This window comes from Pseudopipra pipra, chromosome 2 (assembly GCF_036250125.1).
Source record: "Pseudopipra pipra isolate bDixPip1 chromosome 2, bDixPip1.hap1, whole genome shotgun sequence".
Taxonomy (NCBI): domain Eukaryota; kingdom Metazoa; phylum Chordata; class Aves; order Passeriformes; family Pipridae; genus Pseudopipra; species Pseudopipra pipra.
Window position 1 is genome coordinate 62,513,262 of NC_087550.1, and position 25,648 is coordinate 62,538,909.

The 25,648-nt window shown below is 42.1% G+C and overlaps 2 protein-coding genes and 1 long non-coding RNA gene across 14 annotated transcripts in view; 2 read left to right on the forward strand and 1 right to left on the reverse strand.

Annotated features, from left to right (window-relative positions):
• FNDC3A (fibronectin type III domain containing 3A) overlaps positions 1–13,025 on the forward strand; it is a 118,978-nt gene extending 105,953 nt beyond the window's left edge. For all 11 annotated transcript variants that reach the window (XM_064647266.1, XM_064647268.1, XM_064647267.1 and 8 more), the window contains 7 exons: positions 1,061–1,174; positions 3,906–4,055; positions 4,140–4,423; positions 6,146–6,355; positions 7,738–7,904; positions 8,498–8,625; positions 10,526–13,025. In XM_064647266.1, the coding sequence (XP_064503336.1) occupies positions 1,061–1,174; positions 3,906–4,055; positions 4,140–4,423; positions 6,146–6,355; positions 7,738–7,904; positions 8,498–8,625; positions 10,526–10,840 (1,368 nt within the window). In that variant the 3' untranslated portion in view covers positions 10,841–13,025. The remainder of the gene's footprint in view (positions 1–1,060; positions 1,175–3,905; positions 4,056–4,139; positions 4,424–6,145; positions 6,356–7,737; positions 7,905–8,497; positions 8,626–10,525) is intronic.
• On the reverse strand, positions 690–3,910 carry LOC135410537 (uncharacterized). The gene is made up of 2 exons (XR_010428727.1): positions 3,340–3,910; positions 690–899 (listed from the first exon to the last, which is right to left on the reverse strand). It is a non-coding gene; the product is annotated as an uncharacterized LOC135410537 (long non-coding RNA).
• Positions 13,026–13,200: 175 nt separating the features above from the next.
• Positions 13,201–20,210, forward strand: MLNR (motilin receptor). Of its 2 annotated transcripts, none has more exons than XM_064647318.1 (2): positions 13,201–13,991; positions 16,029–20,210. In XM_064647318.1, exons 1-2 carry the CDS (start codon positions 13,223–13,225, stop codon positions 16,160–16,162), a joined length of 903 nt encoding a protein of 300 aa, XP_064503388.1. In that variant the 5' UTR covers positions 13,201–13,222; the 3' UTR covers positions 16,163–20,210. The 2 variants fall into 2 exon arrangements, with proteins under 2 accessions (XP_064503388.1, XP_064503387.1); XM_064647317.1 differs by having other exon boundaries at positions 13,206–13,991; positions 15,904–20,210.
• Positions 20,211–25,648: the final 5,438 nt, after the last annotated feature.

Sequence of the window (25,648 nt, forward strand, 5' to 3'; positions counted from 1 at the left end):
GGACTGCAATCACTATTAAGGATCTTTCCTTTCAAAAGAAGCATTTAACAGTAATTTTAAAATCAGATTTCCTAATGTAGAGTTATTTGAGTCACATAGCTTATTGTTGTGTGGGAACAGACAGTTACACATCAGTTTATAATGAAGGGGATTTTTAGATGAAGGGAAGAGAAAATAGATAATTATGTCTCTTATCTGAATAACAGCACTGGGAAATTATTAGGAAATGCTAAGTACTTTATTAAAGCACTGTTATAACTTTATAGTGTTCTCATGTGAAATCAGGTAACAAATTATTTTCTATATACAGCTTTGTAAATTGATTGACCTTCATTATTACAGCTGTTGGTGTTCTAGAACACAATAGTGTTTCCTGACTCTCTCAATTTTTATATTTAGTTTAGCTTCTGAGTACATGTTCTGTCAGATACAAGACTGTTCTCCCTCTTTGGAATACGAAATGTGTTTAAATCAATAGTTGCTACAGAACAAGCTTTATTTAATTATGTACCCAAAGTCCCAATTTAAAGGCAGAGAGGCAGGGCTGCTTACATTGATCAATAATGTTCTCTTCGTAAAAAACTATCAGGATGAGTTGATACTGTTTGTGGAGAGGTCTGGAACTTAAAGCTTTAAAGCACTGTCCTGACTTTTATCCTTCCCCCCACAAGAATGGTCTATAGCCCAGCAGTTTTTGAATCTTTTATTTCTTTTAGATAGATATAAAAAGGCAGTTACAAGTTGTTTAATATTCCAGTGCAGCCATCGTGTAACTTCAAAATAAGGCTTTGGATAGCGCTTCCCTGTTTTGCCCAAGAGTTTGAAGTGCCAAATTTATTCACATTGCATTTGCTGTAGTAAAGAAGAATCTTGCAGCTTTTCTGGAGAATAGTCACATACTGAAATAAATCCTGAATCCACAGTCCACAGAAATATATTTTATAAACACGTAATACAAAGTTTCAGGCTGTTGTTATACATCCCTACTATGGTAAACTGTTATTTAAAAAGTAGTAATTTTGTTTTTACAATGTAGTTGTATCAACTGTCTTCTTAATAGTTTGGACCTTACTCAGAAAAATGTGAAATAACTACAGCACCTGGACCACCAGATCAGTGCAAGCCCCCTCAAGTGGCATGCAGGTCTGCTGCATGTGCTCAGGTGTCGTGGGAGGTAAGAATGCCATGTTACATCTATTCTAACATGATTGTCTTCTACACTTTTAAGCTCAGCTTTAAAAGCTTAATACTGTATTGTAATCCTATTTGTAAGCACGGGATTACCTTATTATCCAACACTTGATAGGTAAAACCTTAGTCATTCATCATACCATTACACGGCAGCTGTAAGTTGGTAGCCTGCAGGTACTTGAGATCTTATCGTGTTCTTTTGTTTAAGAGTTTTGCCACAACTGCTGCTCTGCACTTCTGAGTGATGCAGTCTCTTCTTAAAATTTTTCTTTAATGTCGTTATATTTCCTCAGAGAGAATCTATCCACGTAATACAATAGATGATTGTGCATTTGTTGGTTTTATAACCTGATTTAATTTTATATAATTACATCAGTAATAATGTAGCAAAAGCATCACAGACTTCCTATAAACCCTTAGTATTTAGATGTCTGATTAAAAAAATGCAATAGATAAAAATTAAGCTTGTAAAAAGAAAGATTCTATCTGGGAATATTGTTTAAACACAACTTTTCAGCAGCTTGAGATGGAGTGAAATATCTGAGTTACAGAATTGTACAGAAAAAAAAAGATTAAACTATTTTACCTGGAAAGTAGTGTTCATGCTTCCTACTGCGTATGTCAGAGGAGCACTCCTTAAATATCTACAAGGCAAAGCCTTTTGAAAAACACCTCTTGCAACATTCAGGTAGGATTAATTTGAGTGATGATAAATGTCTACGTTATAGAATCACACAGTAATTAAAGTACAAGTAGACCTCCAGATGTTGTTTTGTTCAACCTTCTGTTCAAATTGGAGGTAACTTCAGATTTAGGTCAAGTTTCTCAGGGCCTTGCCCAGTGAAGTTTTATTTATCTCCAAGGATGAAGATGTTGCAGCCTGGTAGAGCTGTCTGGGTAAACTCTTGTGCTGTAGGATTTTGTTTATGTCTAGTCAAAATACCCTTTAATGCAAGTCACAACACTTTTCTTGTCACTGTGCCACCTTCAAGAAAAATTTGTCATCATCTCTGTACCCTCCCGATAAGTAATTTAAAGGCAGCAGTAGGATGTCCCCTCAGCCTTATCATCTTGCTATCAAATAAGCAACACACAACTTTTTTGTTGTGTGTTGCACTCCCCCTTCGTGGCCCTTCACTGGACTTAGTCCCTTACATCAATGTCCATCTCCTTTTGGGGAACTCAAGACAGGACATGGTACTGGAGATGCAGCCGCACAAGTGTTGAGTAGGGGAGCATCATTACTCCTTTTAGTCTTCTTGCTTCTCATGTGCTAATACAGCCAGTATGTAGTTCATCTTCATCAAATACACACCTTCTTTTTTGGTAAGGTTGCTCCTCGGTCTGTACTCTTTTATCCCAGCTCCAGGACTTTGCATTTGCCACTGTATTCGTGGAACTTCTTGAAGTTTGTATCAGATTCCAATTGTGGAAATTACTCTGGTAGCCATACCCCTCAGCCTATCAAATGCCTCCCCCAATTTTTTGTCATCCCTGCACTTGTTGGCTTGGATTCCCTTACTTTTGTTAAGGTGAACTCCATTACATCTACAGCAGCAACAGCAGTAACATTGAGCATCTTCCCTGACTGTGGTAGAGCCATCCACAGCTGCATTAGTCCTCTCACCAAACACATCTCATTGTAAAGGAGAGAAGGGAAGGGGGTCCTTTTTAGTCACAAATCAAGAACATCAAGTGTTATTCTTTGAAATGCTGTTTGTTTTCAGTCACTTAACTTCACATGGCCTAATGCTGAAAGTAGCTAATACTTCTCTTTCAAAAGAAGGGTAAAGGAAAAACATGCTTTGGAGCAATTATCTGCACCCTGGTGTGATTGCTGTCTTGGAATATTTACTACAAAAGCATGTCAGCATTTTTCGTCTGTTTTCTTCACAATCTACGAAATTGGTTTACTTTTTGGTTGACTTTATTACTTCATTGACTGCTGATACCTTTCTGTAGTCTCATATCTTAGTCTGGCACTGGAACACGTGATTTTAGCTGTACTTCAAATTGTTATTTCTAAGGGGTATTAAAATCATACAGCTCTCAAAATTGAGAGGCTAAATTTGGATTCCTAGGGCAGGTAGTGAGGAAAAACAGGCTACTTGAGCAGGCATTTCAGTCCAGCTCTGTCTTGTTACTTACATGTCTCTCCCATTTGCTTCACAATTCTGTCTTAGGAGAAGACAGAGTGCACAGTTTTCTGCTTCCCACTGTGCTCACAACCTAGTTTCCATGCACAAGAGCCATGATGTGCTCCAAAGGAGGACTCCTTTAATCTGTAAGATAAAGACACTGTCACCAGTGTACTTTTGCATATTGTGATCCCTGCACTAGAGACCCAGCCAGGGCAAACTCTCATACCCTCTCAGGAGGACCATCTCTTACCATTGACTGTTGAGGCTCCAAAGCCAAATGCCATATGCTAAATGGTATCTCTATTTAAGCAACTGAAATCACAATTACTTTGTAAAGAGTAGTCTCTGCAACAATAAATAGCAGTTTTGAAGTATAGGTGATCCAAGGCCAGTATTGTATTCTGATTTATTTGTATTGGACTGATTTAAAAATCAGCAAAGAAATGGGAGTGTAACATTCCTCTGAAAAAAAATAGATGTGGTTTGGTTGACTTTTTGGGGTTTGGGGTTTTTTTTTAAATTTAAATTTTTTATTTTAATTTAAACTTCTAACTATTTATATCCATTTTAAAGGTTCCAGTAAGTAATGGAGCTGATGTCACGGAGTATCGACTGGAGTGGGGTGGCGTGGAAGGATGCATGCAGATCTCCTACTGTGGGCCTGGGCTCAACTGTGAAGTGAAAGGCCTTTTGCCTGCCACTATATACTATTGTAGGGTTCAGGTAAAGATGTAAAATTATTGTTAGTGAAATCAGGAAACAGGAATTGACCTTGCCATAAAAACATGTTCTACTTTGGATTTACAGGCAGTGAATGTTGCAGGTGCAGGCCCTTTCAGTGAAGTAGTGGCATGTATGACTCCAGCCTCTGTACCTGCAGTTGTGACCTGTCTTCGTGGACTAAGTGAAGATGAAGTTGAAAGTCCACACTATTCTCCTTCCACATGCCTTGCTATAAGCTGGGAAGAACCTTGTGACCATGGATCTGAAATCCTTGGCTACAGCATAGACTTTGGAGATAAGCAGCCAATTACTGTTGGGAAGGATCTGACCTATTTTATAGATGGCTTACAGCCAGATACTACCTACAGGTATGCCATGCACAGCTATGTGACAGCCTACTGTTTCTTCCATAAGAGCAGATGCATTGTTTGTTTGTTTTCCTTTTACTTTTTTATTGCCTGCATTATTACTTTGAGACAACCATTAGTACTGCATAGCCATGGAGCAAAACGAAGCTTTGTAATGATGATCATCATAAACTGTGCTACTTTTATTTTCTTTCAAGAATGATTTATTTTAGTTTCTTTATTGTAGTAGTGTTGTATCTGTCTGGCTAATGTGTGAGGTTAACTGAATACACATAAGGTATTCAGATTGATAACTTTTTTGGACCAGTTGCTTCATAGATGACCTCTAGAGTGTTTGACAAGATAAAATCAATCCAAGGAAAGACCTTGTCCAGTCTGATCGGTCCCACAGAGTTCAGAATTTAAGCCCACTCTGATTTCAGTGTAGTTAGGATATCATCTGGCTGTGCAGTTTTCTGAATCCTTAATTACTTTTTTAATGCTTTACGTAAGACCACAATGTTTCTATGTGTCTTATAATTATTTAACAATAATGCTGGCAATCTGAAGAACTGTTGCTTTATGTGTCAATAGACTGAAAAAAGAGAAGCTTCTATTGTAGTACTTCTGTACTTCTACCCACAGAAGTGTTTGGTTTTTTTTTTTTAGAATACACTGTCAACTCTGTGCAAATGAAAAATTACATATATTAACCTTAGTTCTGGGCTGTAATACATTAGCATAATGTTAAATATTACTGTAGCAAAGGAGAAATATTTATTCTTGAGCCTGTACACACATTTGCATTCCTACATTTTGCAGCTGTGTGGTTAATTGTTTCGGAATTTAATTATTGTGATTACTTTTTTCCAGTTACCTAGACACTATTTTGGACAAGCAAATGTTAGTCTGCAAAATGAAATTAGACACACTTTGTTCTCTGTGGGTACCTGTGAAATATGTTTTCTGTTGTATAAGTCTTTTTAATTTTTACTTGTAAACCAAATGCCAGCATTGTTTTCCATGGTGTATTAAAAAAAACAAAACAAAACAAAACAAAACAAAAAAAAAAAAAAAAAAAAAAAAAAAAAAAAAAAAAACAAAACACAAAAACCCACCAAAAAAAACCCCAAAAAACCAAACCAACCAAAAAAAAAATTATCCCTGAATATCAAATCTTACAAACCCCCCAGCTATGTGTCCTTTGACTTCTTTTGGTTTTTCCCTCTCACTTTCCAGGTATATCCAAAATTTGTGTTTGCAGGTGCCCAGAGATGTGTTAATGGTGGAAACAGCAAGACAGCTGGCTGGGCATTATCACTTTATTTTCACATGAATAGGATCTGTTCCAGAAAGTCCATAAAAATTTCTGTTAGTCATCCTTGAACGCACCTGATGTAACACTCAAAGATATGATTTCCCCTCTTTGGGGATGGGTTTTTTACCTTTCCTCATCTCTCCAATGTGATATCAGAAACTTTGGTAGAAGGACTGCAGGGTCAGGAAGATGGACCACTCTTGAAGTAGCTGATAGAGCTTTTGCATCTTTTCAGTAACATGAATTTATCTGAATATTTTTAATCAATCCAACTCCTTAAAATGTGGTAAGGAAAGTGATGCTCTGCATATTCATGACAGTCTATCAAAGCATATTCTCTCTTTATTGTGAATGATGGAAATGACCAGGGTTTTTTTTAGAATCTAATTTCTAATTAATTTATTCTCTCTTTTTCCAAATATTAGAGTACGAATTCAAGCCCTAAACAGTCTTGGAGCAGGTCCTTTCAGCCACACCATAAAGCTGAAAACAAAGCCTCTCCCACCGGATCCACCTCGCCTGGAATGTGCTGCATACAGTTCTCAGACTCTCAAGCTGAAGTGGGGAGAGGGAACTGCAAAAGTATTAACTGACTCCATTCAGTACCACCTTCAAATGGAGGATAAGAACGGAAGGTTGGTTTTGGCATCGCTTTAATCTGCCCTGTATCGCTGTGGTCTGATGCTTGGGAGATGGCAGCAAAGGGCAGAATTCCATGTGCTTTGCTGAATTTACAACAGACATAGGAGGTCGTCTCATCTGGCAAGGCAAGAAGGGCTCTGGTGTTCTGTACTGGGAAGTACAATATTAAAAACTTCATTGTTTTTTATTTACAGTTACCCATGAAGAGTTCAATGCAATGTTTCATACCAGCACACTTTTCTCTCTCACTTTTGGTTAAATACTTTGTCAAAGTAGCAAGTCCAATCAGTGTTGTGGATTTTATATAATTAATATTGGAAGGGGTGAATTCTTTACTCTCTGTTGCCTTATATGCAATTATTTTAGTGGAAAATAGTACAGATTATTATTTAAGGGATCCCTTGTCTCATGTTAAATCAGAGTCTAAGCTGAGATGGTACAGCAAGTACCCTTGCTTAAATGGTAAAGTGAGCAGTTCTGCTACACTGTGTACCACGTTTGAGTCTCTGAGTAGCTTTAGCTTGACAGTGAAACAAAATAGATCTACTAGGTGAAATTGCTGTGCTGTAAGAAAAAAATAGACTCTTACCTGGAAAGAAATTCATTGCCATTACTAAAGACGAGGTCATGTGCAGGCACCATCTGTTTTAAATTTAAAAGAAAAGAAAAAGTCTAAGGAGATGACAACCCCTGCAGGAAGAGATAAATTTGTGCTGTGTCCTGGGGATACCAACACTGAAAATCAAACAAGAGCTGCCAAGATCAGTTTGTGCAAGAATTACAACAGGAGAATGGCCAGTGTACAGAACTCTCAGAAAGGGACTTGGTGTGCGGTACAAGTGTGACTCTGGCCTCCTGTGCAGGTCTGGGTGGGCCCATCTCCAGCAGTGATGTACAAGAGCAGTTGTATCCATGGCACTTTTTTCAGGTGTTGGAGTTTTTAGGTGGGAGAGTTACAAAGGAGCAAAAAGCTAAAATCTAGTGACCTAATTTTGAAAAGCTAAAGATGTTGGAGGAGTAGATGACCAAGAAAAAACCAATATATGCAGCTCATTGGAGAGACACAACTGCTGTCCTTTGCCATTGTTTCAAGTGCAGAACAGTTTCTTAAAATGGACCATTTTTGGTCAGAGAGAATCTGTAGTATTCTTCATGCACGAGATTTTTATTTCAAAGACAGGAGAAATAAAAGCTTGGCCCTGGAAAATGAGCTTATTGTTTTATAGTAGCCAGAACCCTATTTAACTCTGAAATAAACATTTCTGGGCTTTTCATTAGATTCTGGGAAATTATGGGAACAGATTTCAATACAATACAGTAGCTATTTGAGAAGTCCTTTTCTGTGTTCAAAATAAGCTACTCATTCCATTTTCAGGTTTATATCCTTATACAGAGGACCATGTCATACATATAAAGTTCAAAGGCTCAGTGAGTCTACATCATACAAATTTTGTATTCAGGCATGTAATGAAGCTGGTGAAGGTCCCCTTTCTCAAGAATATGTTTTCACTACTCCCAAATCCGTTCCAGCTGCCTTGAAAGGTAAAGGTTCTTCTTTTTTTCATTTGGGGGGCTGGGAGGATAGCAAGTTGATTTTGGTATTATGTTGTATTTGGGGTATTGAGAATGCTAAGCCCTTTTCCAAGCACAGGTAGGGATAGTGGGTGAATGCTCCTTTCATGTAATTGCCTAAAATATTTACTCCAAAAATTAAAGACTCAGGGTTTATGCATTCTTTGACATAAGAAGGTTTGTACTTAGAATCCCTGCTTACTACAAGAGAGTGACCAGGCTGTTACAGCAAGTTGGGGTGAAAATGCTTCCTTGCATGTTTAGAATAATTTTAAGCGTTGCAGCCTTCTTTTTTTTTTTTTTTTTTACATGATGCACACTTATGGTCACCAAATTTCCCTTGCTTTCTCTTGAATGATAACTGAACTAGCAGTAGAGACCTATGTGAATTGTTAGTTGTTGCTCCAGAAAACTCTGGAGGAAGAATAGATTTGATTCTGAATCTTGTGTCTCTCTGAGACAAAATAGCAGGTAGAATATAGAATTTTATGGGTCACTAGAATATAACATTACACAATGATGAAAGCAGAGCCAGCTGTCACCTTTGTGCTTACTTCCTTCAGCACCAAGGATAGAGAGAATAAACGATCACACTTGTGAAATCACATGGGAGGTTCTGCAGCCCATGAAGGGTGATCCAGTTATCTACTGTCTTCAGGTCATGGTGGGAAAAGACTCGGAATTCAAACAGGTATGATGTGTTTAAGTTATTGTATTTTTCTTCAATTACTATTTGTGATAACAAGTTCAGTAAAATTAGTTTACTAAAGATTGTGTTCCAGTACATTTTTAGTCACCATGCTAACTTTCTGTTACTAAATAATATAAGGTAGTATCTCTTAAAGCCATCATCACATAGAAAGGAGATTTAAGTAATACAAATTCTGCAGTAAGTTGCAGCCTCTCTGGGTTACACTGATGTTTACAACTTGACATCTCAAGTGGTGAGGAAGTCATCCATTAATGGGAACAACTGACAAAAAGAAACCTTTCACCCAATAGTACATAATTGAGACTGAGGAGAAAAGGAGCAAAGGGTTCTCTTTTCACTAAGACCTGTTTGAAGGCAGTAAACAATATTATAAAAGTGTTTATTTTGTTCAAGTCATACTTTTTTGCAGAGAACTGCAGAGGAAAGCCTCCTACTTAGGCAATATAGACATTCAGTTGTAGGAAATTTTTAATGTAATTCAGTGATTAGGTTTTCACCATAGGACCATTTCAGCAGCAGGGCATGCTGTAACTACAAAGGTTGAGCTGTTTCCTACCATTTCCCTGCCAAAATTTCAGTCTCCTCTCCTTCTTCTCCCTGATGCATTGTCCAGATTGTTCATGTCATGGCTTCTTCCATGCTAGAGTCAAAATAAGTTAGTGATCTGCTGTATGAGCTATATACATCAGTCTAAGCTCTTAGAGACATTAGGAAGCAACCATATAAATACCCCAGCAAATACATTTGAGGGAAAAGCAACTTTTGGCAAGGCACTGAGGACAAGCAGCTGAGGGCAGTAACCCCTGCCAGCTGGCATAGCAGTAGCTGGAGTAGGATGTGTGTCAGTGGCCTGTTTGCTCACTACCAAACACATGATCGAAATTAGCAGATTTTTGAGGAAGCTGCACTTCCGATGACCTGCCTCAGAAAGAAAAGTCTCTAGGTTGTAGATTCCAGTAAAGGACAGCAAGAGCTCTTCAAACAGCAGAATTGGAAGGGATTTCCTCCTTTCATTGAATGGTCAGTGGTTTACATTTGTGAAATGCTGTCTAACAGTATGGTAACTGTAGGGAAAGGTCTTGCATGATGTGATATTTCTGTATCCTGTTACCAGGTAAATAAAGGAAATCCAGATATTGGGAGGTAGGAGGGTGAGGGGTTTTAAGAGAGAAATCAAATTGTACTGTGCTACCCACATAATGGCTCAGTACCTATTGATGTACCTGTAACTGTGCCTACATGAGTTTTTATTGGCTTTCACAGGACCTTTATGTAGCTGCAGATTTATTTAATTTGAGAAAACAGCATTTAGATTTCACTGAATTAGGCACTCCATGCTGAAGAGCTGTAAACTCATGTTAACCAGCCAACTGAGACACCTTTGGAGAACACCCTCATAAGTCATATCTGTCTTGGGAATATGATGAAATTAAGAATCACTGAGAGGATCCCTTGCAGCTTTCCTGATATAGTGTTTATTGGGATAAATTATAATATTTTAAATACACGATAACTTAACTACAACAAACTATGTTGGATTGTATTAGGCTTATTGAATTAGGTTTATACAGAGTTAACTGCCTAAAATCACATGATAACGATATTGTATATTACATCTAATTATAAGGGGTCAGTAAAACACCTTAACACTGGGGTTTCTGACAGAGTTTATTTAGTGTGTACTCATCATTCCATAAAAGCAAATGTAGTTCTTGTGTTTCACTAAAAGGACTGGAGAGTTTATCTGGCATTTAAATTGCATGTTTGAGCTTCTTGCACGGGTGAAAACACTGGTGAGTTGTCATCAACCATACTGAGATAAATATGTATATAGGACTTTTTACTTGATGTATCTTTTTTGGTTTTCCTTCACTGCCAGATCTATAAGGGCCCAGACTGGTCATTCCGATACACAGGCCTTCAGCTGAACTGTGAATACCGTTTCCGCGCATGTGCCATTCGACAGTGCCAAGAGACCACAGGTCACCAGGACCTGGTAGGCCCCTACAGCGCACCAGTGCTATTCATCTCTCAGAGGACTGAACCACTGGCAAGCACCAACAAGGACACTGTGCAAACCACAAGGACACAATGGTCACAGAGTGACCAAGTGTGTGCTGCTGTCATCCTTGCACTTTTTGCTATCTTTTCCATTCTGATTGCTGTTATCATTCAGTACTTCGTCATAAAGTGAAGAAAAGAGATCTATTTTATAATGCTGCCCATTACATTTTACTTTCTCATAATCTAAAAGTAATTCTGTTCTCTTGCTTTTACAAAAACAGGCATTTAGCACCGGCATTGAGACTGATGCAAACTTTTCAGCCACTTTAAAACACTTAGTCATAGGTATAGGCTGACACGTTATTAAAATGCAAGCCACAGAAATATAATCTTTTCTTTATATGCCTTCTTGCAGTACAAACTCGATATGGGGCAGGCACACAGTGTTTAATGAAAAGGGTTTGACCATTAAACACGAGTGTAAAGATGATTTCCTGGCCCACACTTCTAAGAGTTGCTACCATAACAGGGAAGAATGTGTAAATCGCATTTAAAACTTACACTAACAAACTTGTGCTGTATACAATATTAATCTGATGCTGTGAAAGCAATTTAGCGCTGTATTTCTACCTCCTCATTTGTCTTAATTATTTGGGAAGCAGGATTTATGCTGAAAAACAGAAGGGGCTTTTCTCAGGCAGCAAATAATAAATTCGATGGAAGAGCATGCATGAAGGAAGCTTCTTACCTGATAAATGTGGAGTTCTTCACTGCAAGTAGATGTTTTTGAAAGACTACAAGGAGATGGCACAAGTGGTTTATCTTACCCCCAGGATTTGATGTTTACTTACAAAAATGCCTCTTTTACTTCTGGATACAGAAGGGAGGGTGTGAGAGAACTTCTTAGACTTATTATTTAAATTGCAAAACACATTTCTGAAGCTGACCTTTGACTGGATGCAGTTTATACCGATGTCTGTACCCTCTGATTTTGGCTAGTTAATAGATTTTTGAGATAAAATTCATTATTGAATTTTTGCTGTTTCCCCAACATTCACTTGCCATATCCACCAGAAACAAGCACTGCCTTTGTTTATTTGTTTTCTTTCTTTCCTTTTTTTTACTTTCTTTCTTTCTTTTCTTTGGGGCACCAAATCAGAAGACGAAGTGTAGTAATTTGCACCAGAAAACTTAAAGCTGCTTTTTTCTTGAGATCCTAATGTTTAATGTAATGTCTCTTTGGATACTGTACCAAATTGTTGATTGCATGTAGTTAATGTTGCATTAGAGCACTTTGCAATGGCATAACTCATCAATGTTTTGTGAGCTTGCATTTGTGAGTTCTTGAATGACCAGACTGAACTTTAACAAGTATCCCATTGAACATCTTGCTAGATGTCAATGACTGCCAGTGACACAAAGCTTGTAGTGAAACTTATCTTTAAAAAAAAATCCTTGTCTCATCACACTTATGTTATTTGTTATACACTTTGTAATTAGCTATTTTTAATTTATTTGAGTTACAAGATAGTGGATCATTAATGGCTTCTAGTTGTGTTCAGTTTAGCATTTTTAATGGTATTAAACACTTCTGTCAGTCTTAATAATAATAAAAAAGGAACCTCTGTCTTGTGCTTTGAAGATCTCTGAAGAATTTCTCTTATATTAGAACGGGCATGTATTGTAATTGTTTATACGTCCAACGATCTGTGCTGTAGAATAATGTTGTTGAGTTCCATTTTTAAAGAAAAAAAAAAAGAAATGGCAAAGAACTAGGCCTCCACGTGGCGAGAATGATCTGTCTTTAAAATGTACTGTATGTTTACATTTTATTTCGAATTTGTCGTTTGTACTTATAGGCTGATACCTTCCCACAGGATACCACGATAACTGATGTTTTCTAGAACCTTCTTAAAAGTGCCATGTTTGGCAGTGCAAATGAGGTTGCGTGTCACAGCCCAGAGATTTCTTACGGTTGAATGTCTAAAAACGGTAAGATTTGTTACTGCAGGTAACCTGCAGTGACCTACGTTTTTCATAGTAAAATTCAAATGAGCTCCTATTTTTGATAGTCATTTAATAGTGTATTTGCCATTTGAGCCTCAGTGCATATTACTGCATTGACGACAGTTTTTAATGTAATCTTAATTTTACCTCATATACTGTACATTCCAAAAATAAATAAATAAATAAAAGAAAAAGAGAAGCTCTAAAGTTTTTAAAACTCTATAGATACACTACCAAACATATCACTTTACGGTTGTACAACGTCAGGCTCCATGAAGACCAATCTGTATAGTCTGATAGAAAATACATAAAACGATGTAGCAAAGTACCTTTAAGAGTCTGTGGACAATAAAAGTACCTTCTTTTTCGCTGCTGGTGGTCAGTCCTATGCGCGCTCCGCCGCCGCCGCCCCTCTCCCATCCCTTCTTCCTCCCTCCCTCCCTGCCGGGACCGCGGGGCGGGGCGGGGGCGCGGTACCTGCGGGCGGCGGGAGTCCCAGCGGGGGCGGGGACGCGGCCAGGGGAAGGAGAGGCGCTGCCCAGGGCACAGCGCGTCCCCCGGCGGGATGCGGGGCGGCGGCGGCGGGAACGGCAGCGAGGGCGAGCCGTGGCCGTGGCCGTGGCCACCCTGCGACGAGCGACTGTGCCTGGCGGTGCCCCTGTGGGTGCTCGTTCCCATCACAGCCATCTGCCTGGGGCTCTTCGTGCTCGGCGTGGCGGGCAACGTCCTCACGGTGCTGGTCATCCGCAGCTACCGCGACATGAAGACCACCACCAACCTCTACCTGGGCAGCATGGCCGTCTCAGACCTGCTCATCCTCCTGGGGCTGCCCTTCGACCTCTACCGCCTCTGGCGCTCCCGGCCCTGGATTTTCGGGCAGCTGCTGTGCCGCCTCTCCCACTACCTCAGTGAGGGCTGCACCTACTGCACTCTCCTCCACATCACCGCCCTCACCGTGGAGCGCTACCTCGCCATCTGCTTCCCCCTCAAGGCCAAGGTGGTCGTCACCAAGCGCCGGGTGAAGGCCATCGTCGGCGTCCTCTGGGCCTTCGCCTTCCTCTCTGCCAGCCCCTTCTTCTTCCTGGTCGGCGTGGAGCAGCCCGACAACCACACCGACTTCAGCCGCGAGTGCAAGCCCACCCCGCAGGCCTTGGAGTCCGGCCTGCTGGCCACCATGTTCTGGGTCACCACCTGCTACTTCGTCCTGCCCGTCATCTGCCTCAGCGTCCTCTATGGCTTCATCGGCCGGGAGCTGTGGCGGAGCAACACCCGCCTGCGGGGCCCCGGCTCGGTCCTCCGGGAGAAGGGGCACCGCCAGACAGTCAAGATCTTGGGTGAGTCCCTCTGCCATTTCCCCCGGGCTATGGCTGGGGCTAGGACCGGGGCTAGGGGGCCGTGGCTGGGGTTAGAACCAGGGCTGAAGCACCTGCAGCTCCCGAGCAGGATAGGGAATAGGATAGGGGGACATCCCAGCCATGGTGCCGAGCCCACCAGTGCTCCTGGGAACTGCCACGGCAGGGATTTCGCTCCCTCACAACTGAGGCTTCACTCGTGTAGGATTGCACATCCAGCAGCACGACTGCCTTCTGTAGAAATACTCTTTTTCTAAACTTGACCAGCCAGAACTGAGTACAAGGTAGTCTGCAACTTCAGTAAAACTGTAACATCAGTAGTCCCTTCCAGTGGGCAGCAACACCTCTGCACAAAAATTTCTGCTTCTGCAAAATGTTTGATTTCCTTAGTGGTCATTTGTAGCTCTCGTAGGAGTAAATCAATCCATTGGTTGCCCAAGGGGGCTAAAAATAAAGAAACTTAACCCTTATGAGCTGTTTGAAGACAACTCATATAATACCAAAACACTTCCTACAGATGTAGGATGCTGTTCATTTTTAGTTTATTTTTTTAGTCGTATATTAACCCAGTATCAGGCTCTGGAAGGATAGAGATCACAGTCTGCTCTGGGGCTTTAAAGTTTGTAAGCAGTGACCAATCTAAAGGGGGGGGGGAAAGGAAGGGAAAGGAATGAAAAAAGAAATCCAGCTAAGCAGCATAAAAACAATGGCCTTGTTATTTTTTTTCTTTATACCTTTAGTGCAGTTTTTACATGCTACACAGGAGACTTCTTTTACCAAGGATCAGCTAGTAAATCAAGGGTCAGGTAACCAGCTGGATGGAAGTAGTGTATCACAAAGGAAAGGAACTAATAAGCCTGAGAAAATTTTTGCTGACTTAATCGAGGAAGGTATTTACATTGAAGCAGGCATAAGATTTTCCAACAGAAACACCCATATCCGTGATCTCCTCAGAACCCACTGAACCAGACCAATGCTCCCTTATCTCGAAGAGCCAGGAGCAATGTGTTTGTGGTGTATTTCAGATGTAAACTTTCTTTGGCTATAGCCTTTTTCTTTTAATCTCTGAGAAACACAGAGAATGCTCCACAAATTATTGTTTTACTTACATGCATTTATAAACAAAAATAGTTAAAAATATGGATACAGTAATGCACTTATTTAATTGTTCTTCATCTGCTCCTGCTGTGTTGCTATTGCAAGAGTGTTTGTATTTGTTTGCATTGTGCTAAAATGCAACACAAGCCCAGGGGAACAGCTGAAGTGACTCAGGCTAGAGATCCATCTAGTAAAATATGTCTCCAGCAGTTATTGTCTGGGAATATGTGTTGGAGCTTCAATGGAAAAAAAATTAATAGCCCAGCTACACTGTAAGGTCTTTACATTAGATCCCATCCCACCACAACAGTGCAAATTCTGTAGGAGCTTGGATGACCGACTTGCAGCCCTGGTCTTTTTCAGTGATGTAAACATGTTAAACAACTCTGCAGCAAATGGAGCTGCTGTGGAGCTTCCTCAAAAACACCTCTTCTTATTCTGAGTTTTGTTTTCATATCACATATGTGGCATTACAGACATTGCCGAGAGGGATCTCTGTTGTGCCTGCTGTTATATGGATGTTATGCCACTGTTGGTTGTTTACATTTTGCTCAGCAAACTCATCTCACTGTTAAGCTTAAGATTTTACCAGTCACCCTTTAATCCAAAGACTTACAGTCAGACTTGATGCTATTCCCATTTTCATGGTTTTCCAACAATTCGCTGCCATTATTTCTACATATCATTTGCATCAATTAGAAGAACCTGCAAAATCAGCTGCATAAAATTTAGTTTACTGTACGGTTGAAAAGTTAACTCACTCCTTAACTGCCGCATATGTTATTTTGTCTTATAGCTGTGGTGGTTCTGGCCTTTGTAATTTGCTGGTTGCCTTTCCACATTGGCAGGATCATATTTATAAACACCCGAGACATGAGGACGATGCTGGTCTCCCAATACTTTAACATATTTGCTCTGCAGCTTTTCTACCTGAGTGCAACCATCAACCCTGTCCTCTACAACCTCATGTCAAAGAAGTACAGGGCAGCAGCCTACAAGCTGCTGTTGCCACGCCGAGCTGCAGAAAGGGCTTTCACAGTAACAAAAGATGCTAGTGGCTACACAGAGACCAGCGCCAGCACAAGGAATGAGTACACCACCAGCTTCTGAGACTGCAGCCTGCACTTTTTTCCGGCATTCTTGCCTAAGGAAGGAAACTTCCTTTTTGCAGGAGAGTTGTAAAAGGATGGACATTTGTTAGGGCTTGTGGTATTTCATAATTGTTTCTATTTTGGAATGTACAGGTATTTTGGAATACCTGTATTTTTGTTAACGGAGCAAGCGGGCACCATGAAGTAGGTGCAACTTGTTCAGCTCGTGAAAGATGAGGAACAGTAAATTGCCAGTAAAACCGTGCTTTTACTTTATACGTGTTGTTCATTGCATATCTTCTGTGCAATTTGTAATATTTTCTAAAAATCATAACATGAAGGTCTGCGAAGGAGCACTTCTTGGATTTACTAATGGGTAAAATTCCCAGACTGCCTTTGCCATTTTAAATCGGTTTTCTTACAAACGAGATTTTGCAAAACACCGTCTCTCATGGAGGCAGACACCAAAAAAAAAATCGCCCTCCAACTCAAACAGCCTTGGAAGAAGAGGTATATGTTTTTACTACCTGGTCTCATAATCATGAAGGGGACTTTCCTGGGCAATTTCAGTAACTCTTCCCTTAGGAAAGCATCTGCACTGCACAGCAGCCTCTGGTTTTAATCCTTTTGGCCTGCCCCATGTGATCAAAGAAGGTCTCTTATTTATATGCTAGCAGCCAGTTCTCTGTATTTGTAAAAGTTTAGATATTCCAGATCATTTCTTTGTGATAGATGTGTAGTGTATGTTAGTGGTATGTGTCCACTGTGTCCCATTGTGTACTGCGTGTGCAAATAATATGCCAAGTTAACCCATCTTGCCACAAATGAGACCTGTCACCGAACATGCTGGACTACACTCAGGACTTACTGCTGTGTAACACTGCACTGCAAGTCGAGAGCCAACCCACTAATTCTGCTCCAAAAGATTTTAAATGCAAAATTCAGCTGTACAATTTAGGAAGGAGGCTCGTCGTGAGAAAAAGCTAGAAGAAGCTGCAGCACTGATTTCTCCAGAGGATCGTTGCATCTATGAATTTTACCTGTTACCTTCCTGGCTATAGTGATGTAAATCTGGACCAGAATCTGTGAAGCAGGACTGTGCTTACAGAAGCATGACTGTGGTATGTCAACACTTGCCCTTGGTTCTCTGTTAATTCCTCTTCCTTTTAGGTAGTTGTAGAAAGTGATGCAGTCCCCCCTGAGCCTCCTTTTCTCCAGGCTAAACAATTCCAGCCCCCTCAGCCATTCCTCATATGACTGTCAAAACCCTTCCCCAGCTTCACTGCCTTTCTCTCCATTGAGGTGCTCCAGCATCTCAATGTCCTTCCTGAACTGAGGGGCCCAGAACTGGACACAGTACACAAGTTGTGTCCTCACCAGGGCCAAGTACGAGGGAACACTGCCCTGGTCCTGCTGGCAGTGTATTGCTGATACAAACCAGGATGCCATTGGCCTTCTTGGCCACCTGGGCACACTGTTGGCTCATGTAAAGCTGCTGTCAACCACCACCCACAGGTCCTTTTACTCTGGGCCACTTTCCAGTCACTCTTCCTCCAGCCTGTAGTGCTGGGCTATGATATATGATCATGGGGTTGTTGTGGCCCAAGTGCAGGACCCAGCACTTGGGCTATTGAGCCTCATATAACTGGCCTTAGCCCACCAATCCAGCCTGTCTAGATCAATTCAACAGAATTCAATAGCTATCTCAGAGATCTCAAGATGGCAGAATTGAACCCAAGCCTTTTCCAGGTTTTAAAAATATGACTAGGTCTCCAAACAATCTGTAACTCTGAGTCGCTGAATAAAAAAAAAATCTAAAGACAGAAAAAGTCTCCTATCTCACTGAATACACATTAAGCTTTCTTTTTCTTCTTGTCGGCTTCATACTGGTGGAGAGCAGTTGTCTGCAGGGCTTGGGTTGGTTTGCTCTTGCTGCAGGATGTCATTAAAATGTTATAAAAGAACAGCTATTATTTTGTGGGGTTTTTTAGATAAGTTATTATTAATAGTATTCTTTGTAAATGTATGTAGGCCAAGGGGGGAAAAAAAGCTTTATCACATTAATATGTGGACATGGAGCTGCTTCTGTGTGCCTGTGGTGTCCTGATAATGGCTTTCCTTTATCAATAGTTACTAAATTGCACTACGAGGTAAACAAATACTTGCCTGGCAGAAATTTCCCTGAAAGCAATTGCATAGGTACCGTGAGCACAAGATGTGAGTGGGAGAAGGGAGGGAAATGCCCTGGTGGGTTGCTGCCCTGAACCCCTCTTTTCTAGGGTGCACTCCCTTCCACAGAGAGCCCTGGCGCTGCTCTGCTCTCTGCATGTGCTGGGTGTGCGGGGCAGGTCCCTCACAGTCGGGACCGGGCTCACTGATCGCTGACTGCTTGTGGGGTGACAGTGTTCCTGCAGGGAGCTTCAGGCTTGGGCTGCTCCTGCCTGGCCTCAGACACCACGGCAGCAAGCCTCTGCTCCCAGTGGCAGACTGTGGAAATGGTCTGGTTTTCCGGGAAAGTCATTTGTATCTCTGTTATAAATATCCTCTTTGCCTGCTTAGTAGAGTAATGCAGGCAGCAAACTACACTTGTGAGATTGTGGTGCCTTTTTGTTAATGCTCTCTACCCACTAGAACAAATGCTTAGGAAATAGATGAAGTTTGGGGTATTTCCTCAGAATTAACCAGGCCTGGCACTGCTGTCTCTGGTGGTCGGTACTCAATTGTGTAAGGAGGCATGTTGTAAATAAAAAAAAAAATAGCACTTATTTATTCCCAGGAATTCTGTGTCCAGGTGCAGCCAGGCTATCCTTAGTGTCAATGCCATGCAGGCTATAAAATACAAGGGAAAATGGACTAGAGGTGCAGAGCAACTGTGACAGGCAGAGAGAAAGAAATCATAATTTTAAAAAGAGAGAAAAGGGAGGGGTGTGTAAAAGAAAAGCACAAATAACGAATGATAAAAAGGAAAGGATGGCAAGATGGTCTGGTTTTTAAAGAGGTACAAGCTTAGTTACACTGACAATCACAGGAAAGAAAATTGGTGATTTGATAGAGACCACGACTGACCCTGGAGACTTGTTGTACTTATGAAGGCATGAAACCACAATTAACCAACTGAAGTTTGGAAGGGACCTAAACCCGTTCATTCTTAAACATGTGAACAGGTTGTACTTAGCAGAGTGGAAAGAAAGCCCTCCTAGGAACCGTAGCCTAAACCCACAACTTTAAAACCCCAGCGGTGGGATGGCACTGGGGAATGCTCGCGACGTCCCATCGGCTTCGGTGCCACAGGGACCCTGCAGTCTCGGGCACTGCTTGCTGATTGCCTGCCCCGGACGGAAGGCAGACAGGCAGGGAAGGCAGGAAGGCAAGGGAAAGGCGAGGCGAGGAGGGAGGGGAGGGGAGGGGAAGGGAGGGGAGAGGGCTTAAGGGCAAGTTGAGAAAAGACCAGGAAAATCCATGGAAACCCTTTTCTGGGAGGGAGGTGACATCTGCAAAATCTTACTAGTTTGATGCAGACATATGAAGCCTGTGAAAGCTTTACAGTCTAAACAGTTGTGACAGAGAAAGAAGACTGATAGCCTGTGAAAAACAGATCATTAGTATGGGATCTACCCATGGCTGCCTGTGCATCCAGCCTCCTGTGAGCCTGCGCTGTAGCTGCTGCAACTGCTTAATAAATTTATCAATACCTGGTTTTAAGTCAGTAGCTTGTCACATCTGTTAGGCTGTCTCTCTAATCAGGCATAAACAAAACTGCTGGAGTTATTTGGAAAACATATTTGCGTATTGTGTGGATTTCAGCCAAGTGTTCCTGCTGGTACAATCCAGGTTTGTTCTAACAACAGTCAAAAGGGAAACAGCGAAAGCAGCAGCCGCTGCAATGGGCAATGCTGGTGCAAATGTCAGAAAGTCACTCCCCATCACTCTTCTTATTTCCTATCTGATTTTCATATTCATTAGCCAGTTGTATGTGGTGTATGTAACTCTGCAATAAACATGGAATATAATATGCCCTGGCTGTGACGTAATTTCATTTTTCACCATTTCACTTACCATGACTCTAAATCAAATATATGTTATATTGTCTATATTAGACAATAGTTATTTGATATCTATTCTAAAAATTGAATTTCTGTTCTAAAATAAACATGGAAAACTAGTTATTTCTTACTGCAAGAACCAATATTTCTCTCTTCTGTTTAATCAGATATAGCCTGATCTGCATGTGTTGATCCTCATAAGGGAGTCAAAGCACCTCTCATGCCCAGTAAGTTGACACTTCATGGTTTATTACTTATTTCCCATCAACAAAATACATACATAAGTGTGATCTACTCAGATTTAACTAAAACTTTTTTTCTGGATTGGAAAGAAATGGCTCTTCTGGTCCTTGTGGAACGTCTGCATTTGGTTTTTTACCGATTGTTATACTATTTACAAAGACTTTTACAAAAAAATGCAAACCAGTCCTATTTTCCCTGTCTCTTCAGAAGTCACATGAACCAAGAAAAGAGAATTTTTTCCAAGGGCATCTCCTGCAAGGAATTGAAACATTTAAACATCAGTTTCCAAATGCTGCCACTCCAAAACATAATTGCCAGAAACCAGATAGTGGCACCAGCTTTTTTCCCTTCCAATTCAGCAAAGAACCCCGGACAGCAGCAAAGACCCACTCAGGGATGCACAGGATGGCCCTGGGGCATCCATCGGGCAACTCCTTCCCTGCTTGCCCTTCTCTGGGGGAGTTTGGTATCGGGGAAGGGGGAGGTGACTGTCACCTCCTTCCCCAGCCTCCATGTGTCACCTGCCCTCTTCATACAGCAGGTTCTCAACTGTTGCTGGCCTTGACCTGTAAATCAAAAATGCCTTTGCTGTCTGTTTTTCTCTGTTAGAATAATAATAACTAAGAAGGACAACTGACCAGAGGGGCACCATCACTAGTTTATAGAGGTTTGAGCTTTTGATGAATAAAGACCTTCCAAGTTCAAAGCTGCTCTTTTACTTGCTGTCTCCAAGGCCATGTGCAGCTGGCCTGACAAACAGAGAAGTGCAGGGACACATTTTCTCCCTGCAGCCATCCCCTTAAAGTCCCATTTGGTACTGTGCTTCATTGCTCCCACAGGGAACACAAAGCCTAAGACCATCTCCAGCAATCAGATGAAGAGATTATAGAAAGTAAGAGGAAAAAAAAAACAGTTATAAAATGACTCAGGTGTAACTCAAACTGCTCTGAATTAGCTAAACCGACTGAATACGACCTTAAGCTTGGCTGGGGTTGCCCCCTCCTATTTGATGTAGGAGCAGGCTTAACTTCACCAAAATAAGCCCATTCTATCATAAAATTAGTATCCAGAGGTATATTTCACTGATTTAGGGAACTATTTACAAACTGGTTGGCTGTCACTTTATGCTCCTGGGCACCTGTGATGCTGCACTTGAGCTTTGTTGGACATTTCCTGGAGCTCAGAAGAAAACTGGGAGAAAACAGTGCAGCTGGGGATAAGGTTTGCATTTGAGCAGCTAGAGGGCAAATGTGAAATTAAACCTCTTGTACCAGTAGATCTTAAAACATTTTCTCATGAGGCAAAGCACAGCATTTTCCACAGGCTCAAGTCCAGTTGTTGTGTTATTGTTTATAGCTGATGCAGGCGCAGTGCTTCTCACAGCAAGGCAGACAAGGGCTTGCAATATCTGCGTGAGTATCAAGTAACCGAGCACCTCTGGAGCCTGCCCAGACATCACTTATGGAACCTCAAAATGAGCCTCAAAACACTGGGAGCAAAAGCAACGCTGTCTTCTGCTCAGTGCCCCTACTGTGGGAACCCTCTGGTGACCCCAAATGTTAAGGCTGATGCCATCCAGTGCTTCCTTGCATAGAATCTCCACAAATCTCCAAGCATGCCACCTAAGCTTAAGATTTCCAGAGCATTTAGAAAAGCCAGCTTTGAACCACAAAATGGCTGTCCAAGTTGGGAAGTACCTAACAGAGGTGAGGTTGGAACCACCTCCTGCAGCAGCTCCAAGCAGCAACACCCACTGCTCTTCTGTCCTAGGCCTGGGTACATCTGAGTCAGTGTCCTCAGTCCCCCACAGCCAGGATCAGAGCTTCCTTACACATCACCTCAGTCTCCTTCCTGAACTGAGGGCTCTCAGGCCTCCTTGGACAGCAGAGCTCCAAAGGTCTATACCCCGGGTGGGGGTGGCATATACCCAGGGAGAGGACAGAGAGCAGTAGGTCTGACAACTCTCTCCTGCCTCTCACCTGCTTCATCTTCCCCTTGAATCACCCCATCTGCATGCCACCCCTTTTCCAAGGTGAGCCCCTGCTACTTCTAACTCCACCTTTGGACTTCAGTGGCATCTGCCGCCCCTTGCTGCAGAGCACTGATAACACCATCTGCTTTCCCTCCTTTTCTCTTTCCTCCTTCCAGCCAGAACTCACCAGGTGGATTCATTTATTTCTCATTCAGAAGTTGCCTGTGACAAATATCTCTTGCCAAGGGGCTCATCCAGGCTGCCAGGGGATGGTGGTAAGCCAGATGTTTCAACCACAGCCTGTCCCCATCAGCCATGAGCCTGGATGAGCTCACGTCATTTAAAGTTTTTAACACCAACTCCGTGTGAGCTGATTTTAAAAAAGATTAACCCTTAAGAAAAGCTGTGTAGATTTTTTTTCCCAAGATATGAAGGCCATGTAAAGCCCTTGCTTTACATACCTTAAGGTCTGGGGGCACTAAACCCAACCTCAAAAACCCAACAGCCACAACAGATCTCAGTTCAGCCTGGATTAGCAGTGAAAAGGTGGGGAATTTCACCCTGGAAGAGCAGCCACTGCACTAGCACAAGTTCCCCACAGCCCATCATGGGCACTGTCCCAGGGCCTACAGGACCAAACGTAGCTCAGGCAAAATGTCAGGGCAGAAGAGGAAATTCAAAGTGTCTTCGCTTTTCCCTTGACCCCAGCATGTCCCCTGGGTGCAGCCAGGAACGTACCCACAAGGTCAGTCCTCAGTGTGGGCTGAAGTCAGGTGTCCTAAACCTGGGACTACACCAAATACCGCTGTTGTTAGTGAAGAGCCCAAATTCAGCACAGTGCACCAGCTGGAGAGGCATCATCTGGAAATCACTCCAGTATGGAGTGACAGAAATGCAAGCCAGATGAGAGGGTGTATTTACCTAGAATGGAAGGAGAACCACCACCAGCGTATTGATGCAACACGAGGCACTCAGATCCCTCTGGAGCGTGGTGCAGTTGCTGCATCAGAGATGACAGCTAAGCTGGCCAGAGTAAGAGATAAAAGGTAGCAAAAGGATAAAAGTTCCCTCCCCCCAAACTTATTTAACATATCCTACATAGCAAGTCACCACAGCAAAAGCAAGTCAGCTCTCAGAAACTCAGCTCTGCTGTCAGCTCACGGAGCCCATGACAGTTCCACAAGGCTGAGTAGCTGCCTGCTGTTGTATCAGGGGTATCCCTGCACTGCAGAACTCCAAGCGGGTTCAATCCCTGTGATATGGTTTGAAGCTGGCTCCCTGCCAAGCCTCCAAACCTTACCACAAGAAGTCGTTCCCCCCCCCCCCCAACCTCAGGGAGAAGAAGGAGAAAAGCAACCAAGAAAAACCGAAACAAGAGAGACAGCTAAAGCAAGATATATATCAATATATTTACACTTATGTTACAGTTATATACAATTGAAATTTATATACAATTTCACAAGGGAAAGGGAAGGGGGAAGGGAAAAAAGGAACAAAACCAAAATAAAATATTTATATATATATCCTGATTAGTAGCCCAATATCTAGCAACTAAAAGAGTTAGCAAAGAAATATCTCACTACTCTCCTTGGGACAACCGAGAGTCGCTCCGGAACGATCGCCAGCAACCTCTGTCTCCCAAGGTCGGCAAGGCCTAACCAGGCCTCGCTCCCCAGCACGACAGACTCAACAGCAGGGAACCTGCACCTCCAAGCTGCTGGAAGGAAAGAGAGCGAAGGCCTTCCCTCCTTTCTTCTTATAGCCCAGCTTATGTAAAAATCATAGGGAATACTGGGTAAATCTGGACCCTTCCTTGGTTACAAACTGGCCACCAAGGAAGGCCCAGACCAAACTACCACACCCTGTATGGACCATTCACTTAAGAGTTGGACTCGATGAGCCTTGTGGGTCCTTTCCAACTCAGAATACTCTGTGTAATTCTGTGTAATGTTTCCGCACTCTGAAGCTCTGCAGAGGTTGCAAAGCAATTGCAGGAAACCTTTGAAAGCAACAAAAAAAATATCCTGGCTTCTGCTATAAATCAAGGATACCAGCACTGCCCGCACTACAGCTAAACTGATTATAAAGGAAAGCATATGCCCAACAAATGTGTGGCTCCTGTGCAACAGATTTTCCCCATCTTAACAAGGAAACCAGTTTCCTAATTTGAATATAAGTCTGCTTTTTGTCTGTGCTGTGCAAATACACCCCAAAGACAAGTTGTGTTTTGACCCTGTGGAAGCAGAGGCTGTCCATAACCACAGAAGAAGAGGAATCTGGAGAGAGGCTGAGTTTTGCCCTCTCCTGCAGCTGCTGAGCATAGCATAGGGAATATTTTCTTATTTCAGGGTTTCAATTCTGCTGACTCGAAGTTAGGCAGCATTCCCAGCCCTGGAATTTATTTGAGGCTTGTAGGCATTACCTCTTCACAGTGCTTCATGTCAACAGACTTCAGCAGAGTCTGCTGGATTGACCTGGATAGGCCATATCTGTGCCAAGGAATCATCTCATCCACTCACCCCCAGCATCCTGCTCCTCCAGAGCAAGCCTGTGTGCTAAGGGAGCTGAGACAAGGGAAGCTGTTCCCCCATGGACTGGCAGGCCAATTTTCTTGCCTTCTGGAAGTTACTATAAAGATGCAGAAGGGACAAACTCAGAACAGAGAAATGTTTGCTCCATTCCATGGTGCCTGTTGCAAAGGGAGATCCCTCCTGCAGAGGCTGGGGATGGGAAGGAAGCAGAGAAGGATGGAGTTGGCTGAAAATAGCCCTGGCTGAGACAAGCCTGGAAAGGGAAAGGAAAACAAGAAAGAGCAGCAAGAGGTGGTCCTATGGAGCAGAACTCCCCTACCACGCAGATGGGACCCACCCAGAACCATTCCTACCTCATACAGTCTATTCCCTCTTTACTGATTTGGTGTCCAGAGTCTATTTTGCAGCTGTTGGTCAAAACAACAGCTCTTGTCAGGAGCTCGTAATAGCCAGAGTCCTCATTTTCATTTGGTTTTCTTTTTCTCAGAGGCTTCTTGCTTTGCTAAGTGCGTGTGTGTGTCTGAGGAGCAGTATGTGGAAATTTCAAATGTATTTAATTTTAGCCTGGGCTCTAGGAATACTGCATTTATTTCAAAATACAGAAACAAAATTGAATTCTTGCCTCAGTGTCACCAAACACGAGACTGTTAAAGGTAACACA